Here is a 27,980-nt window from a genome sequence, read left to right on the forward strand (position 1 = left end):
TAATGGTTGTAGTGCGAACTGTTTTGATTTTTTGTAAAAACGTGCTGAATCGCTCTTCCCTGCTGCCGCTATATTGGTTCATATTAGCTGCCATTCCAACAAGGTATTCCGCTGTCAGATGACAGGGAAGGAGCTTTTATGACCACGGGAAATGCAAACGGCTGAAGAGTAAAAACTTAAAGCACACAGGTTTGCAAACCCCACCTAAAGTTGAGGCGCAGATGAAAGCGATCATGACACGTCACGTGGTGAATAATGATCCACCAGCTGAGATCAATCGAGTACGCGCTTCTTGGAGAAGGTGCCCGAATCTCGATGCGTTGCATTCACTGCGTGTTCAGCGCAAATGTCCGCTAAAAGTCAAATCTAATACTGTACATATCATCGCCAAAGAAGCTCGCCTTTACTAAGTTTACACTGAAACTGCGGCTCATAACAAAGACCGGTATTGCGCCGATGGTTAGCGCAAGAATCCTGCTCTGCCTGCTCATAAATTGGCTCGGCTGACTCGCCTGCTTTTCCACTAACACAGAAAAATGAAGATCATCTCAGACTGAACCTTTAAATTGACACAAACTGAAACCAAAACTTTTAAAGAGTGATAGAAGTGAGACTTTACTTACTTTCTCTTGTCTATTCTTTTTTGAAATGTATATTATTTTTATATTTATTTACTGATGACTGCTTTGCAGCTTGAATTGAATGATTTATTATAATCTTTTGTTTGTTTTGTAGCAGAAATGTTATTTATTAAATTGACATGCAAATATAAACAGCAGCACAAAATAAACATTTCTTACTGCAAAGCTTCATTTTTGTTTGATGTAAACTATACAATTATTTTTCATAAAGTAACAGACTTTTTATAGCAGATAACCTACATTCATGCACATTCAAGGCAGCATCATAATGAGAAATGTAATTCATTGTTACTATTATTGTCATTTTTTATCATCATTAATGTTCTATGGCCTAATTATTAGACATTCGTTTTGGAATTATTGCACACAAATATCAATGTCTTCGCAGCATTAGTTATAGTTGTTTCTAGTTTTTGTCAGTTCTATTAATGTTGTTTTAAAATACAATAAATCCCTTAAAAAACAATTTGCAGCGGTGCTCATTCATTTTTGGTGGGTGCTCCTAAATTTTTTCTGGTGCTCCTAAAAAATTTTTGGTGCTCCTAAATATTTGAAGTTGGGAGCACCGGTGCTACCAAGTAAAAAAGTTAATTTCGAGCCCTGCATATAATAAATTACATAAAAATATATTTATATTTCACTCCACTATAAAATCATCCCAATCAATCTAAAGTCTTTGCAAAAAATAGTTATTTAAAATTATATTGCAATATATTATATTACATATATTGCAACATATGTTGCAGAAAAAAAATATTGCAATGTCAAATTTTTACAATATCATGCAGCCCTAATAGAGACCCTGTTACAAGCTGTCACTGTTCAGAAATGAACAAATGTGCGAATATAAAACCAACTTAACCTCAATACCAAATAATACTTTCCAGTAGTCAACGGCTTGATAGCAAATATACAAAAATCTATAAACTTGATATGCTTATGTATTTTAACTATGCACTTACCTTTTGCTGAATACAGCTTTCTGTAATGTGACAGCATGTGGTCTTTAATCAGATACTGATCCATCAGTTTACCAGATGAGCCAAGAGAGAACCCTGAAACAAGAATATTACATTCATTACCAACGGTAATACCTTTTAAAAAACATTTAAAAAACAACCTAAAATTAGATTATTATATACTATTCCTATCAGAAAACAACAAACTCAATGGAATTACATGGTATTGCCTTTAATTTGTTTCAAACTAGTCCAAATAAATGTGGTAATATTATTAATGTGAAATCTAAAAACGTAATTATAATAAAAAAAACACCTTAACATGAAAAACACCCAAAATAAGATTATTATATACTATTCCGATCAGAAAACAACAAAGCCAATGGTATTACATGGTATTGCAACTTTATTTCTTTTCAAATTATTCAAAATAAATGTGGTAATATTATTTATGATGTCTAAACAATGTAATTATAATTTAAAAAATACCTAAATGAGATTATTATATTCTATTCCTATCAGAAAACAACACATCTAATGGGAGTACATGGTATTAAAACTTTAATTAATTTCAAAATAGTCAAAATAAATGTGGTAATATTATTTATGTGATATCTAAAAACAAAATTATAATAAAAAAACACCTAAATGAGATTATTATATATTATTCCTAGCAGAAAACAACACATCCAATGGTATTACATGGTATTACCTTTAATTAGTTTCAGAATAGTCAAAATAAATGTGGTAATATTATTTATGTGACATCTAAAAACTTAATTATAATAAAATAAAAAAACTCCTCAACATAAAAAACACCTAAATGAGATTATTATATACTATTCCGATCAGAAAACAACAAATCTAATGGGAGTGCATGGTATTGCAACTTCAATTATTTTCAAAATAGTCAAAATAAATGTGGTAATATTATTTGTGCGATATCTAAAAATGTAGTTACAATAAAAAAAACCTAAATGAGATTATTATACTATTAATTGGTTTCAAAATAGTCAAAATAAATGTGGTAATATTATTTGTGACATCTAAAAACGCAATTATAATTAAAAAAAAACTCCTAAACATAAAAAAACACCTAAATGAGATTATTATATACTATTCCGATCAGAAAACAACAAATTTAATGGTATTACATGGTATTGCAACTTCAATTATTTTCAAAATAGTCTAAATAAATGTGGTAATATTATTAACGTGACATCTAAAACGTAATTTTAATAAAAAAAAAACACCTAAACATAAAAAACACCTAAATGAGATTATTATATACTATTCCAATCAGACAACAACAAATCTAATGGGAGTATATGGTATTGCAACTTTATCTATTTTCAAAATAGTCAAAATAAATGTGGTAATATTATTTGTGCGATATCTAAAAACGTAGTTACAATAAAAAAAACACCGAAATGAGATTATTATATACTATTAATTGGTTTCAAAATAGTCAAAATAAATGTGGTATTATTATTTGTGACATCTAAAAACGCAATTATAATAAAAAAAACACCTAAATGATATTATTATATACTATTCCTATCAGAAAACAGCAAAATCAATAGTATTACATGGTATTGCAACCAAAATAATCAAAATAAATGTAATATTATTTGTGTGATATCTAAAAACGTAGTTACAATAATAAAAAAACACCTAAATTAGATGATTATATACTATTAATTGGTTTCAAAATAATCAAAATAAATGTGGTAATATTATTTGTGTGAGATCTAAAAACGAAATTATAATGAAAAAAACACCTAAATTAGATAATTATACTATTAATTGGTATCAAAATAGTCAAAATAAATGTGGTAATATTATTATTGTGATATCTAAAAACGTAATAATATTAAAAAGACACCTAAATGATATTAGTATACACTATTCTTATCAGAAAACAACAAATTTAACGGTATTACACAGTTTTTATTACATGGTATTACTTTAATTGGTTTTAAAATAGTACAAATGAATGTGATAGTATTATTAATGTGATATCCAAAAACGTAACTTTATGTTATTATAACGGTAACTACTAGAAACCGATAGTAATACCATAGTACTTTTTGTTTAGTACTGTTACTGCACATTAGCATGAATAAACGCTAAACATAAACATCAATAGCAAGTTCTACATTTAATAATCGTCTACATCTGTTCAGAATATTGTATTTTATTCAGCAAATCTCTCATTTACCTGGTTTATTGTCCATAATGAGAATCTCTGGCAGTCTCATGCTCAAAATACTCGCGTTTCATTGAAAATACATCGCGTTGATCGTTCATATGAACGTTTGAGGTCATACAATCATACCAACAATACTTCATAACTATATTTGTGCTGTATTTTCATCTTTCACAGCTATACTGAGAGCTGCAAGCTTTCTGTCAACAGATCATCTCTACTGTGAAGCTTCGCTGTCGCCATGTTGGTTGCCATGTGTGCGTGCGTGCGCCTGACGTCTTTGAGTCTGTCTACGTCAACACGTTGAGGCTTTGTAAAGAACTCCCCCCCCCCCCCCCCTCCTCTCTCTCTCTTTCTCTTTTCTTAGCTTTTGTTATTGTATTTTCTCTTTAATATGCAGTAATGTCGTTTTAATGTATTCAATCAAAAATATGTGAGTTTTAAAGTAAGATAAATAATGATGAAACAGCTGTAAAAACAGTTTGTACTTAACGGTATATGCAAGCGCTGCCGATAAAAGTTAGTTACTAAAACTTATCATACTTCAAATAGTTATTTTTTCATTACATGTTTTCTAAATTGTAAAAATGTATTTGTAAATGATGCAGTTTTTAATTAAATATGCACTAACTTACTAAAATGTACACTCACCGGCCACTTTATTAGGTACACCGTCCAACTGCTCATTAATGCAAATTTCTAATCAGCCAATCACATGGCAGCAACTCAATGCATTTAGGCATGTAGACATGGTCAAGATGATCTGCTGTACTTCAAAGTGAGCATCAGAATGGGGAAGAAAGGGGATTTAAGTGACTTTGAATGTGGCATGGTTGTTCGTGCCAGACGGTCATGTCAGAGTAATTCAGAAACTGCTGATCTACTGGGATTTTCACGCACAACCATCTCTAGGGTTTACAGAGAATGGTCTGAAAAAGAGGAAATATCCAGCGAGCGGCTGTTCTGTGGGTGCAAATGCCTTGTTGATGTCAGAGGAGAATGGCCAGACTGGTTCCAGCTGATAGAAAGGCAACAGTAACTCAAATAAGCACTCGATACAGCCGAGCTCTGCAGAAGAGCATCTCTGAACACACAACACGTCCAACCTTGAGGCGGATGGGCTACAGCAGCAGAAGACCACACCGGGTGCCGCTCCTGTCAGCTAAGAACAGGAAACTGAGGCTTCAATTCACACAGACTCACCAAAACTGGACAATAGAAGATTGGAGAAACGTTGCTGCTCTGATGAGTCTCCATTTCTGCTGACACATTCCATCCATCCTGCCTTATATCAATGGTTCAGGCTGGTGGTGGTGGTGTAATGGTGTGGGGGACATGTTCTTGGCACACTTTGGGCTCATTAATACCAATTGAGCATTGAGTCAACGCCACAGCCTACCTGAGTATTGTTGCTGACCATGTCCATCCCTTTATGACCACAGTGTACCCACAGTGTACCCATCTTCTGATCCAAAAGAGCACCTTTGGGAAGTTGTGGAACGGGAGATTGGCATCATGGATGTGCAGCCGACAAATCTGCAGCAACTGCGTGATGCTGTCATGTCAAAATGGAGCAAAATCGCTGAGGAATATTTCCAGTACCTTGTTAAATCTACGCCATGAAGGATTAAAGCCGTTCTGAAGGCAAACGGGGTCCAACCTGGCACTAGTAAGGTGTACCTAATAAAGTGGCCAGTAAGTGTATCGTTCATTGCTTCTTAAGCAGTCATCTGGATAAACGTAAATTTTAGTGTAAACAAAAATTATTCAGCAAAGTTTAGGCTTTTTGTAATAAATAAGTTTCCCTGAATTAATTTATACAGAACTGTTACATTATTAATTTACAGCATTTAAGGCAAGAACATTATAAGTGTAATTAAATTATTTAAAAATAAACAGTAATATCTAATATCAAGTATAACAATATTGTCACAACCTCGGCTTGTTCCTGCAGCTTCAATCACCACCCTTCCTCACCGTCCACCGCTCACCACACCTGTGAACAATCACCCGACTACTGATTGCCTGCACCTGCTGCAACCACCCATACACTATGGCTGCGTCCGAAACCTCCTACTACTCAGCAGGTACTGTATTTGAATGTAAACGTACTACTCGGCCGTTAGAAAAGTACCTTCTATACAGTATGAATGTGAAAAGTATGAATGGAATTCGCACGTACTACATCCGCCATTTTGTCATGGTCACGTGACCTGCCTGCGTCATTTGCGTCGCTTCACTCCCATTCATGAATCCGCTCGCGGGGCATCATGGGATAGCGCAGCGTGCATGGGATGCGCACTCCAGAATCTCGCCGGAAGTAGTAAGTCATCCGGGTACTTCTCGCATACTGTGTTTTCGAATTCTATGAATTCGGACATACTACTCGGCTCGCATACTGATTTTAGCGTACTATATAGTATGGAAGTATGCGGTTTTGGACGCAGCCTATAAATACAGTATACTCACCTCCTTCATTCACTCACCAGCTGGAATCGATGTCAGATGGTTCTCCTCATCGACACTCCATCTCGTACTCTTCTGTGGATGTCCTCCTTCTGTGGGTGCAAACACAACTGCTTAAGGAAAGTGACTAAATTTTGATGGTGTACTACTGATGATCTGAAACTTGCCAAATGAACTGTTTGTAAGATCGCTCACCTGCTGCACCACTTACCTACTTCATCTCTCAGCATCTGTTGCATTGCACTAATAAATACCATTAAAGATATAACCCTCTTTGTTTTCCTTGAGTGGCTTTGACAAATATTTTCTTTTTAGATAAGTCATTAATTACAGTATCTTTGTAACTACAGTAGTTTCACCCAACACCACACACGCCTCTTGCGTTATATTGGCCTACTGGTATATCCAATAGTGATAAATGCATCTGTTTCAGAATAAACAGCTTCACCAGTAGACTGAATACTTCATCTGCATAAATGCGCGTGTGGTTCTGACTTCATCATTAATAGATGCGAGTCTTAAGGAGGTGCAGTACAGTTTAATTCATATTTCATGAGGAATCTCTGGGAGCTTCCTTCTTAGTGCATAAACACACACACACACACAATACACATCACAAATCATGAAGCATGCTATGACTGTAAATCAGAATCTGTCAGTGATTTTACATTCAGAATGATTTTATTATTTTACAGCAAGAAGATCACTGGCTTGAGTCCTGGCTGGGTCAGTCGGCATTTCTTTTTTTTTAAGATTTATTTTTGGTCTTTTTGCCTTAATTAGATAGGACAGTATTTAGACAGGACGTGAAGTTGGAGAGAGAGGGCCCTATCATACACCCGGCACAATGTGGCGCAAGGCGCGGCGCAGTAGTCTTTTGCTAGTTTCAGCTATGCGCAAAAGTCGCTTTGAGGCGTTGCGCTACGCTGTTTAAATAACAAATGCATTAGCGCTCATATGTGCGCCCATAGGTGTTCTGGTGTAAAAAGGAAGGTGTTCTGAGGCGCACTGCTGGCGCGTTGCTATTTTGATAAACTATAATAGATTTTTCATTAGACCAGAACTAACCCGGTCTAAACTCCAGCACAGAGTTGCGCCTCGCTTACACACTGCTTAATACACACAAGAGAGCAATAAATATCTTTACATATGAAAAATATAAATATTAAGGATATATATAGGATATAATAAGAATAGATATAGAATATAAATATAAAGGATTAAATTATTACAAAACATATTATTTTCTAGCCTACATAAATATGAAAAATCACTGCTTTTATGTCTTCTTCATCTCTGGAGGATTTCAGTTCATTCATAACAATTTGCTTTTGTAAAATGTTATTATTATTAGCAGTATTATTTATTATATCCATATTTATATTTGTTTTATTAAAAACAAGCGTAGATTTGTCCACCTGTCAGGTTTTAGACCATAAGGGGCACAGCATGTGTTTTAGGATGTAACTCAGGTTTTTGAGCACACTTGGTTATTATTGTTCATTTATTCGTTTGCTGGAAATTAGAACTAAATTTAGAAATAGTTTTGAAACGAATATTTGCGCTTAACAAACTAAATTAATTATTTATAGAGTAATTGATGTCTGTGCATAAAGGTTTCCCTGTCCAAGAGCGAAAGTGAAAATGATCCATTATCTCTCATTCTCACAGTAGATGCTCTGTTTAACAGTTTTCTGTTAAAAAAACTGTCAACTGTTAACTGTTTGCTTGTGAAATGCTAATTTTTTCCACTTAGACTTACTTTACGTCCTGTAAATAGCGAATGCGCTTATAGCGTGACGCAACTGGCTCTTAAAGGGAATGGGAGATGAGACTCTAATTGGTTTATTCTCAAAACACACCTATAACTCATTAAGAAAATAAACTGAAAGCGTTTGCGCCTCTCTATTCTACCGCACGAGACGTGGATATAACCCGGGTGTGGGTGGTGAGGGTAGTGTCGCAGACTCCGCCCTCTCTATTCTACCGCACTAGACGTGGATATAACCGAGGGTGTGGGTGGTGAGGGTAGTGTCACAGACTCCGCCCTCTCTATTCTGCCGCCCTAGACGCGGATATAACTGATGGTGCAGGTGGTGAGAGTCTCTACTCTGCTGCCCTAGGTGGCCACCTAGGTGGCCTCTATGGATGTGTTTGAGTGTGTGTGTGTAAATATGAGAGTGTATGAGTGTTTCCCAGTGTAACCCCGCCGGTCCTACATCACCCAATCCACTCCGAGCTGGTATCGAACCGGCGACCTTCCGTATGGGAGTCGGTTGCTCTAACAAGGAGGTTAAAGACCATGGCCTCTAGTGTCTGTCACTAGAGCACTTTCAGAGGTCAGAGGAGTGAGGTATACCTGCACAGCACTTACTAGCTGGCCTCCGCTACTCTCACCCCCCTAAACCTCACTCCCATCCAGGTCACGGCACCAATGTAACTCCGCTGATCCTACACCATCCAACCTGCTCCGAGTTGGTATCGAACCAGTGACCTTCCGTATGGGAGTCAGTTGCTCTAACAAGGAGGCTAAAGACCACAGCCTCTAGCGTCTGTCGCTAGAGCACCTTTAGAGGTCAGAGGAGTGAGGTTTACCTGCACAGCACTTACTAGCTGGCCTCCGTTACACCAGCACTGGGTTGCAGCTGTAAGGGCATCCGCTGTCTAAAACATACGCTGCATAAGTTGGCGGTTCATTCCTCCGTGGTGACCCCTGATTCATAAAGGGACTAAGAAAAGAAAATGAATAAATGATTTGTAATTACATTTAAATCTAAATTATTGAAAAAGAAATACATTCAAATATGTATTTTAGATATTAAATTAGCCTATCACATTTGGTTGTTCATTAAAGCATTCATTAACACCTTTGTTAATAAATATATTAAATAATGAAACCTTATTGTTATCAAGTATTTTAATGATCTTTTTTCGATAATATAATCATCATACATAATATTTAAATGGATTAACAATAGCCTATAGTATTCAATCACATGAAAATATATATAGTAAATACTATAGTGAAGTATATGCTATTATACTATGTAAAACTCTTTGTTATTGAATGCTCCAGCTGTAGTATTAACTGATAAATAATAAACACAGCAGTATAATTACATTTTTATTACAGTAAACTGTGGTGTAATGTAGTTTAATATATCCTACACTCAAAAAAAAGACTTTTGCTGCTTGTTTAAATGATTTACAGTGGGGAAAATATTGAACACGTCATGGTTTTTCATGAAAATAATATTTCTATTATTATTATTATTATTTATTTTGGTAAAAATGTTGGCTTTTTTGGTGCTGCCATCTTAAAGACGCCTTTATGGAGAATGAAGTCACAGCATTGCTCAGGTGTGAGTTTTTCAGACTTCAACAGAGTGTCAACATCTTGATGGTTCTGTGGATCTCGTCTATCAAATCTGAGCTTTATTTTGTATTCTCTATTGGATTTGAGTCAGGTGATTGGGTGGGCCATTCTACAGCTTGATTTTCTTTCTCTGAAAGCATCTGAGAGTCTCCTTGAATGTGTTTTGGATCATTTGCTGAAATGTCCACCCTGGTGTCATCTTCATCCTCCTGCTAATGTAAATGTTGGACTGAAGCAGCTGATCTTCATCTACACTGAGGAAGAGCAGAGGGTTGCTGAAGAACTACAGAGAGATTTCATGCTGTCTGGGCTTTCACTGCCCAACTATGCCTCCCTTTCTTCATGTGTTCAATACTTTTTCCCTGCGTCATTTCATTTTATTAAGCATAACTGAATTTGTAAACAATTTAGATTTGTTTTATTTGGATTTCTTTTGATTTTCCTTACATCCGGGGAGAATTTTAAGTCAACAGCACCTTAATATGCTTGCTAAGAAAAATGGTGACATGTTAAAAAAAACGTAAAATTGTTTTATGTTTGATCAGCTTAAATTTGTTGTTAACTTGATCAATTTGTGTTGTGACAACATGCATGAACTGTGTGAAACCCTGAATTTTACAGTGTAAAAAACTACACGTTCATTTGTTTATATAGTCGTGGGTGTTACTATAGCAACTATATTATCACTACAACAGATTAATTCGGGTATGGTTCAAAAACACTATGAATTGCTTTAGTAACCTATTTTTATGTGGGGGAAGTAACACTTAATTGAGGGTAGGGTCCTGTGTTTTATTCATACATTTTTACGAGGGTGTTTCCCGCTAAATAAAGCGCACGGTTGCTATAAATAATTCATAAGAGGCAGCGGCCGTTGATTTGCTATCCTGCGCGAGTCCTGCCCTCCGCGCGCGCGTACACCTGCTCTCCATGTGCACCGGTACTCCAGCCGCTTCAGAACCGCGATGATCAGTGAGTAAAACTTCGGTTTGTCACACTCAACACCTTCATCACATCTATATAGCACCTCTAATACAAGCACGAGTGACCGGGTGCGCTTTTCTGAGAGTGGGAAGAGCGCACAAAGGCGGGAGCGCGCAAACAAAGGAAAGTGATGCTGAGGGGACGCGCCTGATGAAAAGCACAATGGACGCGCGTTTGAGCTTTATTTGGTTTCCTCAGTGATGAGAGAGATTGAGACTGATGTTAGTCAGCGTGTCTTGACCAGAGAGAGAGAAAGAGAGAGAGAGAGAGGCGTGCACGAGCATCATCCGGCGTTATTCAGAAAGCGCAGTCTCAGAAGCGAGGATGTAAACTGTGTGTCTTTTTAATCTGAGTAAACAGTGTTCAAATAGCTTCATATTCACTTATAGCCAACGGAAATACGTTATCCGTCATGAAATTCCCGTTAGAGAATCCGAGGAAACAGGTGAACTGGGATCCTGAACAAGGTTAGTTCATTTCGCTCAAGTTCTGCTTATTTATTAGTTTGTTTTTGCATCTCAACAATACAATAATCAGATTTACTGTTTGTTTATTGATTGATAGTGCTTAATTTAGCATCTGAGATTTGGGAGGGAGCATCTTAAGTGCTTTCCAGGGGAAAAAAGACTGAGGTAATTATATAATCTGATAATTAGCTCAATAAATAGATGTAGATAACCATTTCTGATCAACATTTATGTGTGTGTGCGTGTAATTTTAGATAATGGATAATATTTAAGATCATATATAATACCACTGTTAACATAGTTGGGTTAAATATACCCCAGCATATAACCCAACTATAGGTTATTATAGCACCTTCCTGACTATGGTCTGCTAAATGACTAAATGTAAATGTAAATGTAAACCTAAATGCATTGGGTTATATATTTTACATTTAATTGGGTTATTTTGATTAAATGCATTTCCCAGTGATGGGTTGCAGCTGGAAGGGCATGCGCTGCGTAAAACATGTGCTGGATAAGTTGGCAGTTCATTCTGCTGTGGCGACCCCAGATTATAAAGGGACTAAGCCGAAAAGAAAATGAATAAATTAATGATTAAATGTTATTTATTTATTTTTTTTTTGTTCTGGTATTGCTATTGCTACTATTACTAGTACTACTATTAATTTTATAATTATGGCTCTGTAAATAAATGACATACAGTTTTAAAAAATATTGAAAATGCTTTATTTCCATTACATTTTAATTTCCGGACACTTTTGTTAAAGTGAATCAAGAATCACCAACAGTAAAGAACCAGAACAAAATACAAACAGTTATAAAGTGAAAAGCATGTGTTGATGGAGCAGAATATGGAGCTCTGTGTTCTGTAGAGGCTGTCCAGCAGCTGCAGCATGGCTTCACTCAGTGTCCACAATGTACAATACATTTTAACCACATCCAAACGCTTCTAAAAGATGGTCTTGGATGGAAAACGGATGTAAAAACACAATACGGAGAGGTAATTTGATAAAAAAATAACGACAATATTATTGCGTTATAGCTTACATAAACTTTATAACACAAAAACAACATTATGCACACATATTAGGCAAGTTTATTTATATAGCACATTTCAGTGGCAATTCAAAGTGCTTTACATAAACAGGAAGCAAAAGAAAACAAAAACCAAATAATAAAAATGTTTAAAAACAGATTAAAATGTGTTAAAACAGGTGATTAAAATGAATACAGCTATTAATTAATACAGCTGTTATGTGGCAGGTAAATCAGCTGATTGTTGAAATTCTATTTTCTTAATAAATAAATAACCAAATAAAGGTTAAAAATAACCCACCAAAGCACCAAATATTTAATCAACTAGTTGAGTTATTAATAAATAACCTAATATAGGTTAAAAACAACCCAACAAAGCACCAAATATGTTTAACTCAACCATTGGGTTAAATAAATAACTCGTTTTTTAGTGTTGGCTATATATTATATATACACCAGAATTATTATGTATAAATGAGTGTATATATACTTCTAAATATATAATATTTCTTATATATTTATAGCCTATATGGTATTATATATAATCTAAAATATTGTCCATATTTAAATGTTTAACAAATCAGACATAATATTTACAGGATGCTCCTTCTGATATAGTAGTCACAACATTTTTGGATAATTTTGTGTGTGTGTGTGTGTGTGTATGTGTGTGTGTGTGTGTGTGTGTGTATATATATATATATATATATATATATATATATATATATATATATATATATATATATATATATATATATATATACATACATATATATATACATACATATATATATATATATATATATATATATATATATATACATATATATATATATATATATATACATATATATATATATATATACATATATATATATATATATATATATATATATATATATATATATATATATATATATATATATATATATATGCACACATACATACATACATACATACATACATACATACATACATATATATATATATATATATATATATATATATATATATATATATATATATATATATATATATATATACATACATACATACACATACATACATACATATATATATATATATATATACATATATACACACACACACAAAATTCTCCAAACATGTTGTGACTGATCCTAATAATTGTGTCCAGAAAAATGTATATACCAAATAAGAGATGATATTTACTATAGACTCCTTCTCATATATGTAGTCACCACATTTTTGGTGATTTTTTTTTTGTATATATATATATATATATATATATATATATATATATATATATATATATATATATATATATATATATATATATATATATATATATATATACATACATACATACATATACATATATATATATATATATATATATATATATATATATATATATATATATATATATATATATATATATATATATATATATATATATATATATATATATGTGTGTGTGTGTGTGTGTGTGTGTGTGTGTGTGTGTGTATATATATATATATATATATATATAAATAAAAAAAAATATATATATATATATATATATATATATATACATATATATATATATATATATATATATATATATATATATATATATATATATATATATATATATATATATATATATATATACATACATAAAACACACACACACGCACACACACACACACACACTCAATTCTCCAAAAATGTTGTGACTTCTTATATGAGAAGAAGCCTCCAGTAAATATTATCTCTGATTTGTTATATACATTTTCCTGGCCACATTCATCAGGGTCAGTCAGTGTACTTTATTGGATATTGATCGCTGTAGGCTGGTCTGACAGATTTCATATCTCAGATGTACTGACATATAGGCGTCCTTGAGTCCCTCAAAGTCAAGAATTATGGTTGTCCAAGTGCATTCATTGATGATCAGCCGAGACCTTGAACTATACTCAATAAACGACATGTCCAGGGTATTAAATACATCCATATGTGTTGTCTAGCTTTTTGTTTTCTTTTACAAAGGGAATGATGGAGACTTGCTGAAGCATGCTGAGGGGCGGAGTCTGAATAAATTATGTGGTGGTTTGAGCATTACATCATTGAGTCACAGGTTCCGCCTACTTCCCCTCACAAAGGCAGGGTTGAATATTTAAAGGCGTGCACATCTACGCCTCATAGAGATGCTATTAAATCTCATTATATCACCCATCATCCTGCTATTGCACTGGTCTATCAGTTGTTTCTTAGGATTGAATATCACTTTAGTATTGTTTTGCATTCACACCTTTCATGAGCAGTGATCCTGAACAATCAGAATTGCTGAAATAAACATATATTTGGTTTGTGCTGCTCATCTGGGTGTTTTAACGCCATCTCTTTGGTAAAGCTGGAGTGGTTTTCTAAGAGCTCAACCAAGACGATTATATTAAAGCTTCTCAGGAGATCCCTGGTCAAAACACTTAAGGATCTGACACACTAATGGACTGAATTACAATGCATGCATTCTGTCATCATCCACTGCACTGTAAGCAGGGGCGGACTGGCCATCGGGACCCCCGGGACATTTCCACACTGAACTGAGCTAAACTGAACTGAACTTAAACACTAAAAACTGAACTACCCTGATCCAGTTACTATGACCATTTACGTGAAGCTGCTTTGACACAATCTACATTGTAAAAGCACTATACAAATAAAGCTGAATTGAATTTCCTGGTGGCCTGACGGTCAATCTGGCATGCCGCCGTGCCGTCGATTAACTCACCTCGACATGCCATAGGCTTGTAGTTTGATGGACACCTCAAACCACGAATCAGGCTATCACGATCACCATAAGGTCCAATCATTTCAGCGACAAACTGCCTGATTAGCTATTTGCATAGAACTTATCATACCAGCTACAACTTCAGTCAGGCAAAAACACGGAAAGTAAACAGAAAGGAGGAGCAGAGAGAGAGAGCGCTCTCTTAAAGTGACATTAAAGGCTTAACTAGGTTAATTAGGTTAACTAGGCAGGTTAGGGCAATTAGGCAAGTTATTGTGTAACGATTGTTTGTTCTGTTGACTACTGAAACAAATGTAGCTTAAATGGGCTCATAATTTTGACCTTAAAATGGTGTTTAAAAAAATAAAAACTGCTTTTATTCTAGCCAAAATACAACAAATAAGACTTTTTCCAGAAGAAAAAATATTATCAGACATACTGTGAAAATTTCCTTGCTCTGCTAAACAACATTTGGGAGATATTTAAAAAATATATAAATTCAAAGGGGGACTAATAATTCTGACTTCAACCATAATCATTTGGCAGGCGGGCGTTTTCATCTAATTTGACTTACAGTAGATATAAAATAAATAAAAAGTGAGCAACAAAATGTCTCGTTTAGTCTAATGCAGTAGGCTACAGCATGTGTTTTTATATACAGTAGGTATAGTCTATAAATTAAAAAAAAAAATAGGTAAAATAAAAGTAAATAGAATTGCTGCATCGTGTCTTAGTGGGTCAAGGTTTTTATATAACAAACAAGCAAACCAAAAATCTAATTTATGGAATAGAAGTAGAAATAATGTGTGTGCAGAAAGTTTTGAGAGTTTTGAGTTTAAGGATTCATTAATTTATTCATTAATAATTTGTCTGCTCTGCTAAAAAATCCAGCTTAAACCAGCCTAGGCTGGTTGGCTGGTTTTAGATGGTCGACCAGGCTGGTTTTAGAGGGGTTTTGGCCACTTCCAGGCTGGTTTCCAGCCATTTCCAGCCTGGTCTTAGCTGGTCAGGCTGGAAAATGACCAGCTAAATCCAGCTAAAACCAGCTTGACCAGCCTGGTTTAAGCTGGACATAGCTGGTTTTGGCTGGGCTCCCAGCCTGCTAGGCTGGTCAAGCTGGTTTAAGCTGGTCATCTCCCAGCCTAACCAGCTAAGACCAGGCTGGAAATGGCTGGAAACCAGCCTGGAAATGGCCAAAACCCCTCTAAAACCAGCCTGGTTGACCAGCTAAAACCAGCCAACCAGCCTAGGCTGGTTTAAGCTGGATTTTTCAGCAGGGTGGTAGTCTACATGGTACAATAAACAATATAGTTACAATAAAATATTCGCAGTCAGATAATTACATGAAAAGGGTTGCGTAGTGGTGACAATAGCAGCAGAGGTGGCCTGAGATTCAAAAGATTTCCCGGCCTGTATTGTTGTCCCAGTCTACCCCTGACTGTAAGAATATCTGTTAATTAGTCATTTCTGTATTTTCTGATTCACAAGTGTTTTATTTACGGTTGTGAATTGCATGATGGGATGTTGATCTCTGCTCTGTTCACTTTGATGTTAAAAATTCAACTCTACAGTTTAACAAAGTTACTTTAATTCACATTTTAGTGAATAATATAATGTATAAGTAATCATATATAGAGAAATAAGTGTGTAGAATAACAGAAAATGTGCTGCAGTTTATTACGAGGTGTTTGTAGTGTGATATGCAACACCAAACCGCAATATAGCACTGCAAACTATTAACCCATAAGAACCCGGATCGATTCCTTCTTATAGGAAAATTATGGGGCATATAATACAGACATGGCGAGACAGTGGCTCAGTAGGTAGTGCTGTTGCCTCACAGCAAGAAGGTCGCTGGGTCACTGGTTCGAACCTCGGCTCAGTTGGCGTTTCTGTGTGGAGTTTGTATGTTTTCCTTGTGTTCGCGTGGGTTTCCTCCGGGTGCTCCGGTTTCCCCCACAGTCCAAAGACATACAGTACAGGTGAATTGGGTAGGCTAAATTGTCCGGAGTGTGTGAATGTGTGTGAGGATGTTACCCAGAGATGGGTTGTGGCTGGAAGGGCATCCGCTGCGTAAAAACTTGCTGAATAAGTTGGCGGTTCATCCCGCTGTGGCAACCCCGGATTAATAAAGGGACTAAGCCGACAAGAAAATGAATGAATGAATGAATATAATACAGACCAAATGGACCCCCACACATAGTCAAATAAATAAATAAACATTGCGACTGCTGAGAGTGCAAGCAGCAATATGGACACTGGCCCTCGCAGCCAAAAAACTAACCGGCCTACCGGGAATTCTCCCGGTCCTCCTGATTAGCCAATCCGGGCCTGCTTTCTAGATATACTAGAATCTTCCAGACAGGTGTGTTGAAGCATGTTGACGCTAAACTAAGAAGGACACCGGCTCTCCAGGATTAAGTTTGGGTACTCTTGCGTTAGTTTTAGGGATATTTCAACACAATCTCACGGCAATTCGTAACTTTTTGATTTAGTGGCTAATTCGTATGAATTCGTACGATCTAATTCGTACAATTTAGTACGATTTGCTCATCCCCCAATGACGGTTGGGGTTAGGGGTGGGGTTAGGTGCCACACCTCCTTGTTAAAATCGTATCATTTCGTACGACTGAAATCGTACGAATTCGTACGAATTAGCCACTAAACTGGCAAAACGTAAAATACTTACGTTTTCTCGTGAGATCAGGCTGATTTAGCTTGTGTGCTCCAAAACAGTGACAAAATTTGCATTTGGAAAATATAAACCTGACACAAACATCCAAAGCTTGCAGTTTGTCTCTTCCGCCTAAATGGATCAACGATTTTTCTCACGTCACGTCTGACCATATCTGACATGCCCCGCCCCCTTCTTCTCATTTGCATTTCATTTGATGCACTTGAGCTCAACCACTCACACTGGCAAAGCTTTGATAAAAACAAAACGCTATTGGCTGTTTTTTAAAAGGGGAGGAGCTAATCTATGTCCCGTCCTCTCTTCATGTTGAATAAAAAAATGCACATTTCAGAGCACTTTGTGAGACCTTTAATTATTATAATCCACCCAGTTCTGATCATCTCCGTCTCTTTCAGTGGCCGTTCAGACCAACATGGTCCCGCAGAAGAAGCCGCAGTCGGGTGCAGTCCAGTCCAGTCTGGTCCAGGCCAGTGTTTCGGCCATGCAGAACCCGATGGGCTGCGAGCTGAAAAACGGTCACTGTCTACTACCACGACTGTCAATCTCATCCCGATCGGCCAGCGTCCTCACCGGCATGGATTCTGGAGCGGACGGATCGGCTCTGCACTCCGTCATGAAGTGGAAAACGGTGCTGGCTGTGTTTGTGGTGGTGCTATCGTATTTAGTGTGCGGAGGTCTAGCGTTTCAGGCACTCGAACAGCCCTTCGAGAGCATCCAGAAAGACTCCATCACCCAGAAGAAAGCCCAGTTTCTCCAGAAAAACCCCTGCGTCTCTCATGCCGACCTCGAGGCGCTTATTAAGGTGAGATGTGGAGGACACAAGACATGCGGTACAGGTGAATTGGGTAGGCTAAATTGTCCGAAGTGTATGAGTGAGTGTGTGTGGATGTTTCCCAGAGATGGATTGCGGCTGGAAGGGCATCCGCTGCGTAAAAAAAAGCTGGATAAATTGGCGGTTCATTCCGCTGTGGCGACCCCGAATTAATAAAGGGACTGAGCCGAAAAGAAAATGAATAATGAATGAAATTATATTAGCTTACTACTAACCTGTGGAAAGATTATCATCAAAATACTGAACTCCTTTTTTTAGGGTTTGGGGCTTGTAACTATGTTTACATGGTTATCAGTAATCTAATAATTTGCCTTAATCTGAATGATTTACATGCGCGTGACTGAAAACTACATTTGAAACTACTAGGTCTTACATCTGTTCTTTGGTACTTGCCGACTGTTTGTAAATTCAAGACTGCATTTCCTAACGTAAAACTATGTACACTAGATTTGTGATTAATTATGAGTTGCGTCCCAAATGGCACACTATACACTATGCACTCATGCACTATGTACTTATGCACTTGCAAACTCAACAGGATAGTTTATGTATGTAGTGGCGTCCCAAATGGAGCACTAATAATTTTTACTAAGAGGAAATTCAAACCGTTTCCTTGATGACGTTTGACAGTTGCCAAATCAGTGAAAAAACGACAGAATTATCAAATAATACCTGCCATGAGTATAACTGCATTCACCATCAGGAAGCGCTATAATCACTCTCATAGGAGAATTTTGCTTTCTCCATCCAAAATAAATAAAGTTATTCAACATGTGCGTCCGATAGCTCCGCCCCTTCCGCTACCAGAGATGTATAGTAACGAAGTAGAACTACTTCACTACTGTACTTAAGTACTAAAAGGCAGTATCTGTACTTTACTGGAGTATAATTTTTTTCTCCTACTTCCACTTTTACTTAAGTACATATTTTCCATGAGCTTAATACTTTTACTCCGATAGATTTTTTATGTGCTGCATCGTTACTCGTTACTATGGGTGTCAAAATGATTGAAATCAGTTCAGAAATAATAGGTCATAACCGGTGATTACGTGATGACGTCATTTATCTCCTATGCGCGATGTCGCAATACTATGGCGAAGGACGGAGGCGCGAGGGTGAGAGAAGGCGGCACAGCACTCCAGTCGCTAGTTTACTGTTAGGGAGAAATGTTGTAAAACTTCACCTCTGCCTATCTCTCGCTCTCTCACTTTGGACATTTGACCCGCTGGCCAGTTTGTAAGGTAACTTTTCCTCTCTTCTCAGCTGTTGAAGCTGAGAATCCAGACATGAGCGTGCCTCATGTGCAATTAAGTTTTCTCCACTGTGTCTTTTACCCGTGATAATCGCGTATTTTTCCCGCCATGGGTGAACAGCGCTTATATTTCTAAAGCCCTTTCTGTTGAGGACAATAACCAATCATAGCCGTGTAAGACCCGCCTGTCAGCGCTCAATAAGCAGGCGGGATAATATTGACATGAGTTTATTAGCTGTAAATGCTCGTGCTGTCTTCTGTGCATGAGTTTTGTTTGACACATCCAGAAAGAGTGTTTTCTTTGAGCAGGTCAAATTAAGGGCACAGTTAGTATATCTGACTGCTGTATTAAAGGACAAAATTTTTATTACAAAAAACCCTTTAACTGTCACACCAAGACAAAAGCAATATAATTTTTTTTGATTGCATTTCTTAACTCCTAATGTCGCTAGTTAACAAGATCAGTGCATTTTTATTCAACACATCACATTATTTCTAAAATATCAGCCTCTACCAAATGGCTGAGATGTTGGTTTATGGTAAAAGTACCAGAATTAAAAAATATACAACAGAAAAATATGAACTGTAAGACCAATTTCATTAAAAACATGATAAAAATAAATAACAATTATTATTAAATCATAGCCATAAGCCATAAAATATTTCAGATTTTCATTTAACACAGTAATATACACATTTTCCTGTTTTTTTTTTTACAATAAAATCAAAATCAAGTGAATTAGTGAAGCAGGATTTAGTTTGCTTGTTTAGTTTAGTTTCACGAGTGCTTCCAGAAGACAGAACTCCTGTTCATTGTGGTATTAACCAATCAAACTTCAAAACTCCCAAAGTGTGAGTGAATAATGTGTAAGAGAAAACAACAGTGTGTGTGTGTGTGTGTGTGTGTGTGTGTGTGTGTGTGTGTGTGTTTGTGTGTGTGTTTGTGTGTGTGTGTGTGTGTGTGTGTAAGAGAGAGTGTAAAAACAATTGCAACCTATGTAATGTCCCCACAATTCACAAAAATGTGTGTGTGTGAGAGAGAGATAGAGAGAGAACTGTGTGTGTGAGAGTGTATGAATGTGTGAGAGTGGGGAGAGAGTGTACATTTAGGTGTGTGCAGGGCAGTGTGTGTGTGTGTGTGTGTGTGTGAGAGAGAGAGAGAGAGAGAAAGCAAGAGAGTATGTATGTGAGTGAACATGCTGAATTATCTCATCAGTGAAGGCATTTTCTGGTAAAAGGGCCTGACGATGTGAGCTCTTGTACCTTAGAAACTATTTACAGAGAAAAACAGTATCATAAGCCATGTTTCTTTTCATTCTGCTTAAGTACCCCAAAAAAGATATTTAAAATAAACAAAACAATTAGTGTATTTTGACTGCTTTCTTTAATAACGACATTACACAATACTTGTACTTTTACTTTCAGTACTTGAGTAGTAAATTTTGAAATAAACTACTTGCAATACTTAAGTACAAAAAATGTTGAATACTTTTGTACTTCCACTTAAGTATGGTGCTTAAAGAGCACTTCTACTTCTACTCAAGTCACTTTTTGATAAAGCACTTGTACTTTTACTTAAGTATGGGTCTCTAGTACTTTATACATCTCTGTCCGCTACGCAAGCAAACCTGCGGTTGAGTGCGTGAAGTGTCCATCATTACACACTTCATTTTACCGGCTGAATGAGTGATCATCCGGATAATTAAAGTGCACTTATTATTTTTAGAGTTTTCAGTGTGAACACACTACTTACACTATTTATACTACAAAATGGTGTAGAATAGTGCAGAAGTATGCGATTTGGGACGCAGCTATGGCCTCTGCATAGCCGAGGACTTCCTATGTTAATAGTGTTTAAAATTGGTATTACCTGTGATAATTTGGGCGTCAACATCTGACGAATGCAGGGAACTAGGCTAATGTGCGCAGCACTGTCATAACAGAGAGAGCAAGTGCCCGAGGTAGCGAGTGCCCAAGAGAGCGAGTGCAATTGACACCTAGAACACGCAGAGAGAGGCCTCATATCTTCGCAGTCTGTCTGCCACCGATGGCTGATCTCGCTTCTCTGTGGCATTTTGACACAAAAACACATGTCCAAATTTAGGGGGGCCAGAGGAGGGGGGGCCAAGCTTGACACGGGGACTGGCGGAAGAGTGCTCTTTTAATGGAATTTGATATTGCACGTTAAATGGAAAGGTGTCTGTGGTCCTTTTAAGGTTATCAAAAATCACTGTTTACATGGTAGTCTAGACCCTTTATGAGAGTATTGTCTAAATCAGGGTTTTTCAAAGTCTTAGACAGTGGGCCTCCCTTTTGACACAACTTATCCATTGGCGCCCCCTCCTCCCAAACACGCACGCACACACATATAACTGTATTAGCGGGCTTGCCAAACAGAAGAGAATTCACAGCTATGGCCTTCTGGGTAAAAAAGGTTTTCTTATTTTTGATGTATTATTATTTTTTTACTTTGTTTAATTAAAACGTTTAAAAATAATAAAAAATACACATAATAATTAAACTTAATAATTATATTATTATTATTATATAATATTTTTCCCCCTGGGGAGGCGCGCCTCACACTTTAAAAACCCCTGGTCTAAATTATGTTAAAATTGGAGCATTGGTGTCCATGTACGTACAGTACTCATTGAAAGTGCCAGATCATGTCAGAGACACTGCAATCCTCTGCCTTTGAGCCCTCAAATGTGTCATTAAGTTTGTCGTGTTTCCCTCTTACGCGCAACTTTTGTAAAGCATCTGCTTCATGTCGCTGTGTCAGAATCCTTGCTTGTAAAACAGGCTTTAGAGCGGTTAGTTTAAGCAAATTTGATGAACGCGATCATGCGTGTTGAATCTGAAGAGAGTTGCTCTCGCTCACGAATGCACGAGTTGCATACGTCCATTCCCTAAGCAACAGGAACAAACGCCTGACATCATCTGTCCGTATTCCTTAAAGTTGTTTAAACATTTATTAAATGTTAAGAGATGGTGTGACAATGCGTGTACCTATGTGTGTCTTTGATGCACTCCTTGATGCTTTTTACATCCTTGAATTTCTGTAATTAGGCACAGAAACTCATATGCTGATTTGACAGCATATGAATTAAGATTGACATGCAATAGTTACAGGTTTCCAACATTTTTAAAAACAACTTATTTTGCTTTCAACAAAACAAAAGAAACTCAGGTTTGTGTCAAGTGAAGGGTTAATAAATGATGAGGGAATGTAGAGTTTTGGGTGAACTGTCCCTTTAATAAAGCATAGATGATTTGGAGCACAGCTCATGCTAAAGCAGGCGTCTTCACGATACTCTCAGTGCTGCGTGTCTACAGACGGATCTTTTTCCAGCTCTGGTGGGCGTCAGAAACATCTCTCTCTCTCTCTCTCTTCTGCTGACGCTTTAATTGATCAGTAAATGTCATTGAAGACAGACACACAGTCCTCAGGCTTGATCTGAAGCTGTCCTCAGGCCGATCAGTGTTGAACACGATAAAACACACAGCGCTGTTTCTTACGTAACGCTCAAATATAGAAAGAAGATGCGCTGCCATTAATTAAAACCCTGCATTGATTTCTCACAGCACATCCTACATAATCAGCCAGGGAATTACTGGAGGAGATGGAGACGTGTCCTGGGTTATATAACGCAGTGTGTGTAGAGTATAATGTATATGTTGTTGTTCACCGTCAGGGCATAAACAACCTTAAGTAAAGTCTTAGCATGTATAATCAAGAGTTATAATACGGTCAGTCTCAGAACTAAGCAAGACTCAGAGATGGAGTGTTTCCATGTAAATGAGTGTCCAGGGATTGATAAACACAATGGAAGCAGATGGCCACGAACAATGAAACGTTCACTGCAGATTTGGTGCATGCTGGATATTGTTTACATGCAGCGTTTCAAACAGTAGTATAGTCACTAATTAAGACTAAATTCATTATTAAATTAAAATGTAATTAATTAGGCGATGCAGTGGCGCAGTAGGTAGTGCTGTCGCCTCACAGCAAGAAGGTCGCTGGTACGATCCTCGGCTCAGTTGGCGTTTCTGTGTGGAGTTTGCATGTTCTCCCTGCGTTCACGTGGGTTTCCTCCGGGTGCTTCAGTTCCTCCCACAGTACAAAGACATGCAGTACAGGTGAATTGGGTAGGCTAAATTGTCCGTATTGTGTGAATGAGTGTTTATGGATGTTTCCCAGGGATGGGTTGCCGCTGGTAGGGCATCCGCTGCGTAAAAAACGTCCTGGATAAGTTGGCGGTTCATTCTGCTGTGGCGACCCCGGATTAATAAAGGGACTAAGCCGACAAAATGAATGAATGAATGTAATTAATCAATTAATTAAAGGGCATCACGGTGGCACAATGGGGAGCACGATTGCCTTACTGCAAGAAGGGGAATTAAATTGGCCATAGTGTATGTGTGTTAATGCAAGAGTGTTTGGATGTTTCCTAGTGTTGGGTTGCGGCTGGAAGGGCATCCGCTGCGTAAAAGATATGCTGGATAAGTTGGCGGGTTATTCCACTGTGGCGATCCCTAACTAATAAATGGACCTAAAGAAAATGAATTAATAAATAATTAATTAAAATTAAATAAACGTGCACTGGCGACACGGTGGCTCAGTGGTTAGCACTGTGGTCTCACAGCAAGAAGGTCACTGGTTCGAGTTCCGGCTATTTCTGTGTGGAGGATTTTTTATTTAAATGCATGATTTGTAATTGCATTTAAATCTAAATTATTGAAAAAAAAATTTAATTTAAACAAGTATTTTAAATATTAAATTAGTCTATTACATTTGGTCGTTTATTAAAGCATTTAACAACTTGCTATAGCTAATGTTAATAAATATATAGAGTATTAAATAATGAAACAGTATTGTGATTGAGTATTTTAATAATCGTTTTTTTATTATTATCATTCATAATATTTAAATAATGGATAAATAATATAGTATTGGGGTGGCATGGTGGCTCAGTGGTCAGCACTGTGGTCTCACAGCAAGAAGGTTGCTGGTTCGAGTCTCGGCTGGGTCAGTTGGCATTTCTGTGTGGAGTTTGCATGTTCTCCCTGTGTTGTTTCCTCCGGGTGCTTCGGTTTCCCTCACATTCCAAACATATGCACTATAGAGGAATTGGATGAACATAAGTGAGTGAGTGTGTTGTTGTGTGTCTGTGTGTGTGTAAATGAGTGTGTATGGATGTTTCCAAGTGCTGGGTTGCAGCTGGAAGGGCATCCGCTGTGTAAAACATGCTGGAATAGTTGGCGGTTCATTCCACTTTGGCAACCACTGAGCAATAAAGTAATATGAATGAATGAATGATAAATGTTCAAAGTAATGAGTTACTGTTGCCTTTCTATCAGCTGGAGCCAGTCTGGCCATTCTCCTCTGACCTCTGGCATCACTGAGGCATTTGCGCCCACAGAACTGCCGCTCACTGGATATTTCCTCTTTGTCAGACCATTCTCTGTAAACCCTGGAGATGGTTGTGCAAGAAAATCCCAGTAGATCACCAAATACTTAGACCAGCCTGAGTTCTGACCACCATGTCATGCAGGCACATGCCCCACCACTCCTTTTCCCCCGCTCTTCAGTGCGCGACAACTACATAACCCCACCCACCCCCCCACTCCCCAGCTATTTAGCTTGCAACAACCACCACCATTGTGAATTAGCTGATTACAAATCTGTGTTAATAAGCAGTTGAACACTAATAAAATACCTAATAAAGTGGCCGGTGAGTGTATTGAGTCAGCCTTAATGACTGAAATGAAATACAATGTTTCTACGACAACCTGGGGTAGTTGAAATATATATATTAAAATGATTGTAAAAGTGGTCTGACATTGATTATAAATGGTCGGATTAGTTGAGATTTTTTTGGCTTCAAATGGAAAAATGTGTTTTACAAGTGCTGTTTCAAATGTTTTATTGTGAACTGTATATTGTATATCTAATTTATATATAATTCAGTTTTATTTTAATCATAATTTCATTTAATTAGTAAGACCTGTAGTAAATACTGTTTTATTAACTTTTACTTGACTTTTTGCTTGAATAGAGATGGTTGAATGTGTAGACAAATGCTAAAATCTTTGTTTTATGTTGACCATTTTATTGAAAATTGACCAGAAACTGTAATATTAATATCAAATGCTGCAGTTTTGCTCATAATGATGATTCAATTTAACTAGTAAAATTAGCAAATGCTGTTTTACTTGCGCTTTAAGTGCTAATATTGGCTTCAAGAGCTTTTACTTGACTTTTCAATGGTAAATGCGGTTTTACCCTGACTAAAATTGGTAAAATTAGTTGCAGATTCAGTTTTTCATCAACTTTAAGCTGTAAAAATCGTTTTAAATCTTGTTTTATTAAGACTTTAAATGGTCAAATTTGTTGCAAATGTTGTTTTACTTGAATTGAAAGTGCTAATATTGGCTTCAAGAGCTTTTACTTGACTTTTCAATGGTAAATGCGTGCTTTAGCTGATTACATATGTGTTAATAAGCAGTTGAACACTAATAAAATATCTAATAAAGTGGCCGGTGAGTGTATTGAGTCAGCCTTAATGACTGAAATGAAATACACTGTTTCTACGACAACCTGGGGTAGTTGAAATATAATTCGTTATTAGTGGGCGGAGTTACAGAGATCAAAGCAAAGACAGACATTCCGAAATGGAACGCACATTCTAAAGCAGAATATCTGACTTCAGCATTGTTTTTTCAGACAAACAAGAGTGTTCAGCTAGCATGTTTCTACAATATCTATCTACAAACATATTATAGTGTTTTTAATGGTTTAGAAGAGTCAAAAACTGACATAATGCACCTATAAATCTTTTAATAAATAATTTCTGGACACATGCTCATGGGATCTTTCTGACCTAGTTAACTGTGACTTGAATCAAACCTGACTATCCCACACACACACATTTGTACAGCTATCCTAAAGAGGACGTCCTATAGATGTAATGATTTTTACACTGTACAGACTGCATATTCTATATCACTAACCCAACCCTCACAAGTAACAATCTGCATTTCTACTTTTTCCAAACACTTCATTCTGTGTGATTTATGAACCATTTTCCTTAGACCAAACAAACAAAAAATGTCCCCATAAGGTCAAAAATTACTGGTATTGCTTCATTTGTGGGGACACTTGATCCCCACAATGTAAAGAAGGTACAGACACACACACAAACGCACACACACTGTTCATCCGTCTTCATTTCTTTCTTGTTCACGTCATCAAGCCTCTTTTGTGACTCAAACTGGGCTCTTCTTCTAGTAATTAAGCTCACGCCACACAAAAATCAATGCTTCATTTCCAGCCAGGACAGTTGAAACAAACCCTCGGTGTGTGTTTTCAGAGACCAGACTCAGAGATAATCAATTATTTATTGTTCGGCCCACTAAAGGCCGAGTCTCTGGAGAGAAAAGCCCTGCTGGAGCCTTCAGATGTCCAGCAGAAGAAAAAAACACTGCAAATGAGGCCACTTTATCTGCAATTATACTCATTATTTATTTTTATTTACCATTTATTTTTATTTTAGTGCACTTTATTGTATAGTTTTAAAGGTGTGGGGGGAAATCATATTTTGTCTTTTAGTATATGTATTTATTATTTTTAGATATTCTCTGTAACTGTAAATCATAGATTGTTTTTATTTAAATCTCCAAAAAGTTAGCAAGTGTCATATTTTGTCATTTTTACCTGTTATTATTTGTGCTTATTTTTATTTTATTAATATTTATTATATATGCTATTTAATTCTGTAAATCACTGTCAATAAATCTACATTTTAAATGCAACTGTTTATTAAACCCCTAAAAAAGTGTTTTTAATTTCATATTGCTTAATTTTTTATTGCATTGTATTATTATTAGTTTATTATTTATTATTAATATTTTACTATATTTTATATACTCTGTAAGTTATAGTCAGAAAAAAAATATATATATATATTTTAAGTGCAACTTTTTATTTAACCCCCCATTTTTTTATTACGTATTATATTTTGTCTATTTTATTACCATTTGTTGTTATTTTATTAGAATTAGTGTGATAGGCTATTTAATTCTGTAAATCGTTGTCAATAAACGGTTGCATTTAATATTTTATATGCAACTGTTTATTGAACCTCCCCCAGTGATGGGTTGCAGCTGGAAGGGCATCCGCTGTGTAAAAACTTGCTAGATAAATTTGCGGTTCATTCCACTGTGGCGACCCTGGATTAATAAAGGGACTAAGCCGACAAGAAAATGAATGAATGAATGAATGAATGAATGCTTATTGAACCACCAAA

The 27,980-nt window shown here is 36.3% G+C and overlaps 2 protein-coding genes across 9 annotated transcripts in view; one reads left to right on the forward strand and one right to left on the reverse strand.

The window, feature by feature from the left end:
* Positions 1-4,066, reverse strand: part of spata7 (spermatogenesis associated 7) — a 28,679-nt gene extending 24,613 nt beyond the window's left edge. For all 6 annotated transcript variants that reach the window (XR_015512922.1, XR_015512920.1, XR_015512921.1 and 3 more), the window contains exons 1-2: positions 3,822-4,066; positions 1,604-1,696 (exon numbers count right to left, since the gene is read on the reverse strand). Coding sequence is in view for 1 of the 6 variants with exons in the window: in XM_087290061.1 (XP_087146187.1) it covers positions 1,604-1,696; positions 3,822-3,861 (133 nt within the window). In the remaining 5 variants the exon portion in view is untranslated. The remainder of the gene's footprint in view (positions 1-1,603; positions 1,697-3,821) is intronic.
* A 6,496-nt stretch (positions 4,067-10,562) lies between these two features.
* Positions 10,563-27,980, forward strand: part of kcnk10b (potassium channel, subfamily K, member 10b) — a 40,134-nt gene continuing 22,716 nt past the window's right edge. The window contains exons 1-2 of one of the 3 annotated variants that reach the window (XM_087289322.1): positions 10,563-11,102; positions 17,983-18,389. In XM_087289322.1, the coding sequence (XP_087145448.1) occupies positions 11,048-11,102; positions 17,983-18,389 (462 nt within the window). In that variant the 5' untranslated portion in view covers positions 10,563-11,047. Of the gene's footprint in view, positions 11,103-17,976; positions 18,390-27,980 lie in introns of those variants that run through there. The other 2 variants (XM_087289323.1, NM_001161399.1) reach the window with 2 other exon arrangements.

The sequence above is a fragment of the Danio rerio genome, chromosome 17 (assembly GCF_052040795.2).
Source record: "Danio rerio strain M-AB ecotype USA chromosome 17, GRCz13ab, whole genome shotgun sequence".
NCBI classification, from domain to species: Eukaryota; Metazoa; Chordata; class Actinopteri; order Cypriniformes; family Danionidae; genus Danio; species Danio rerio.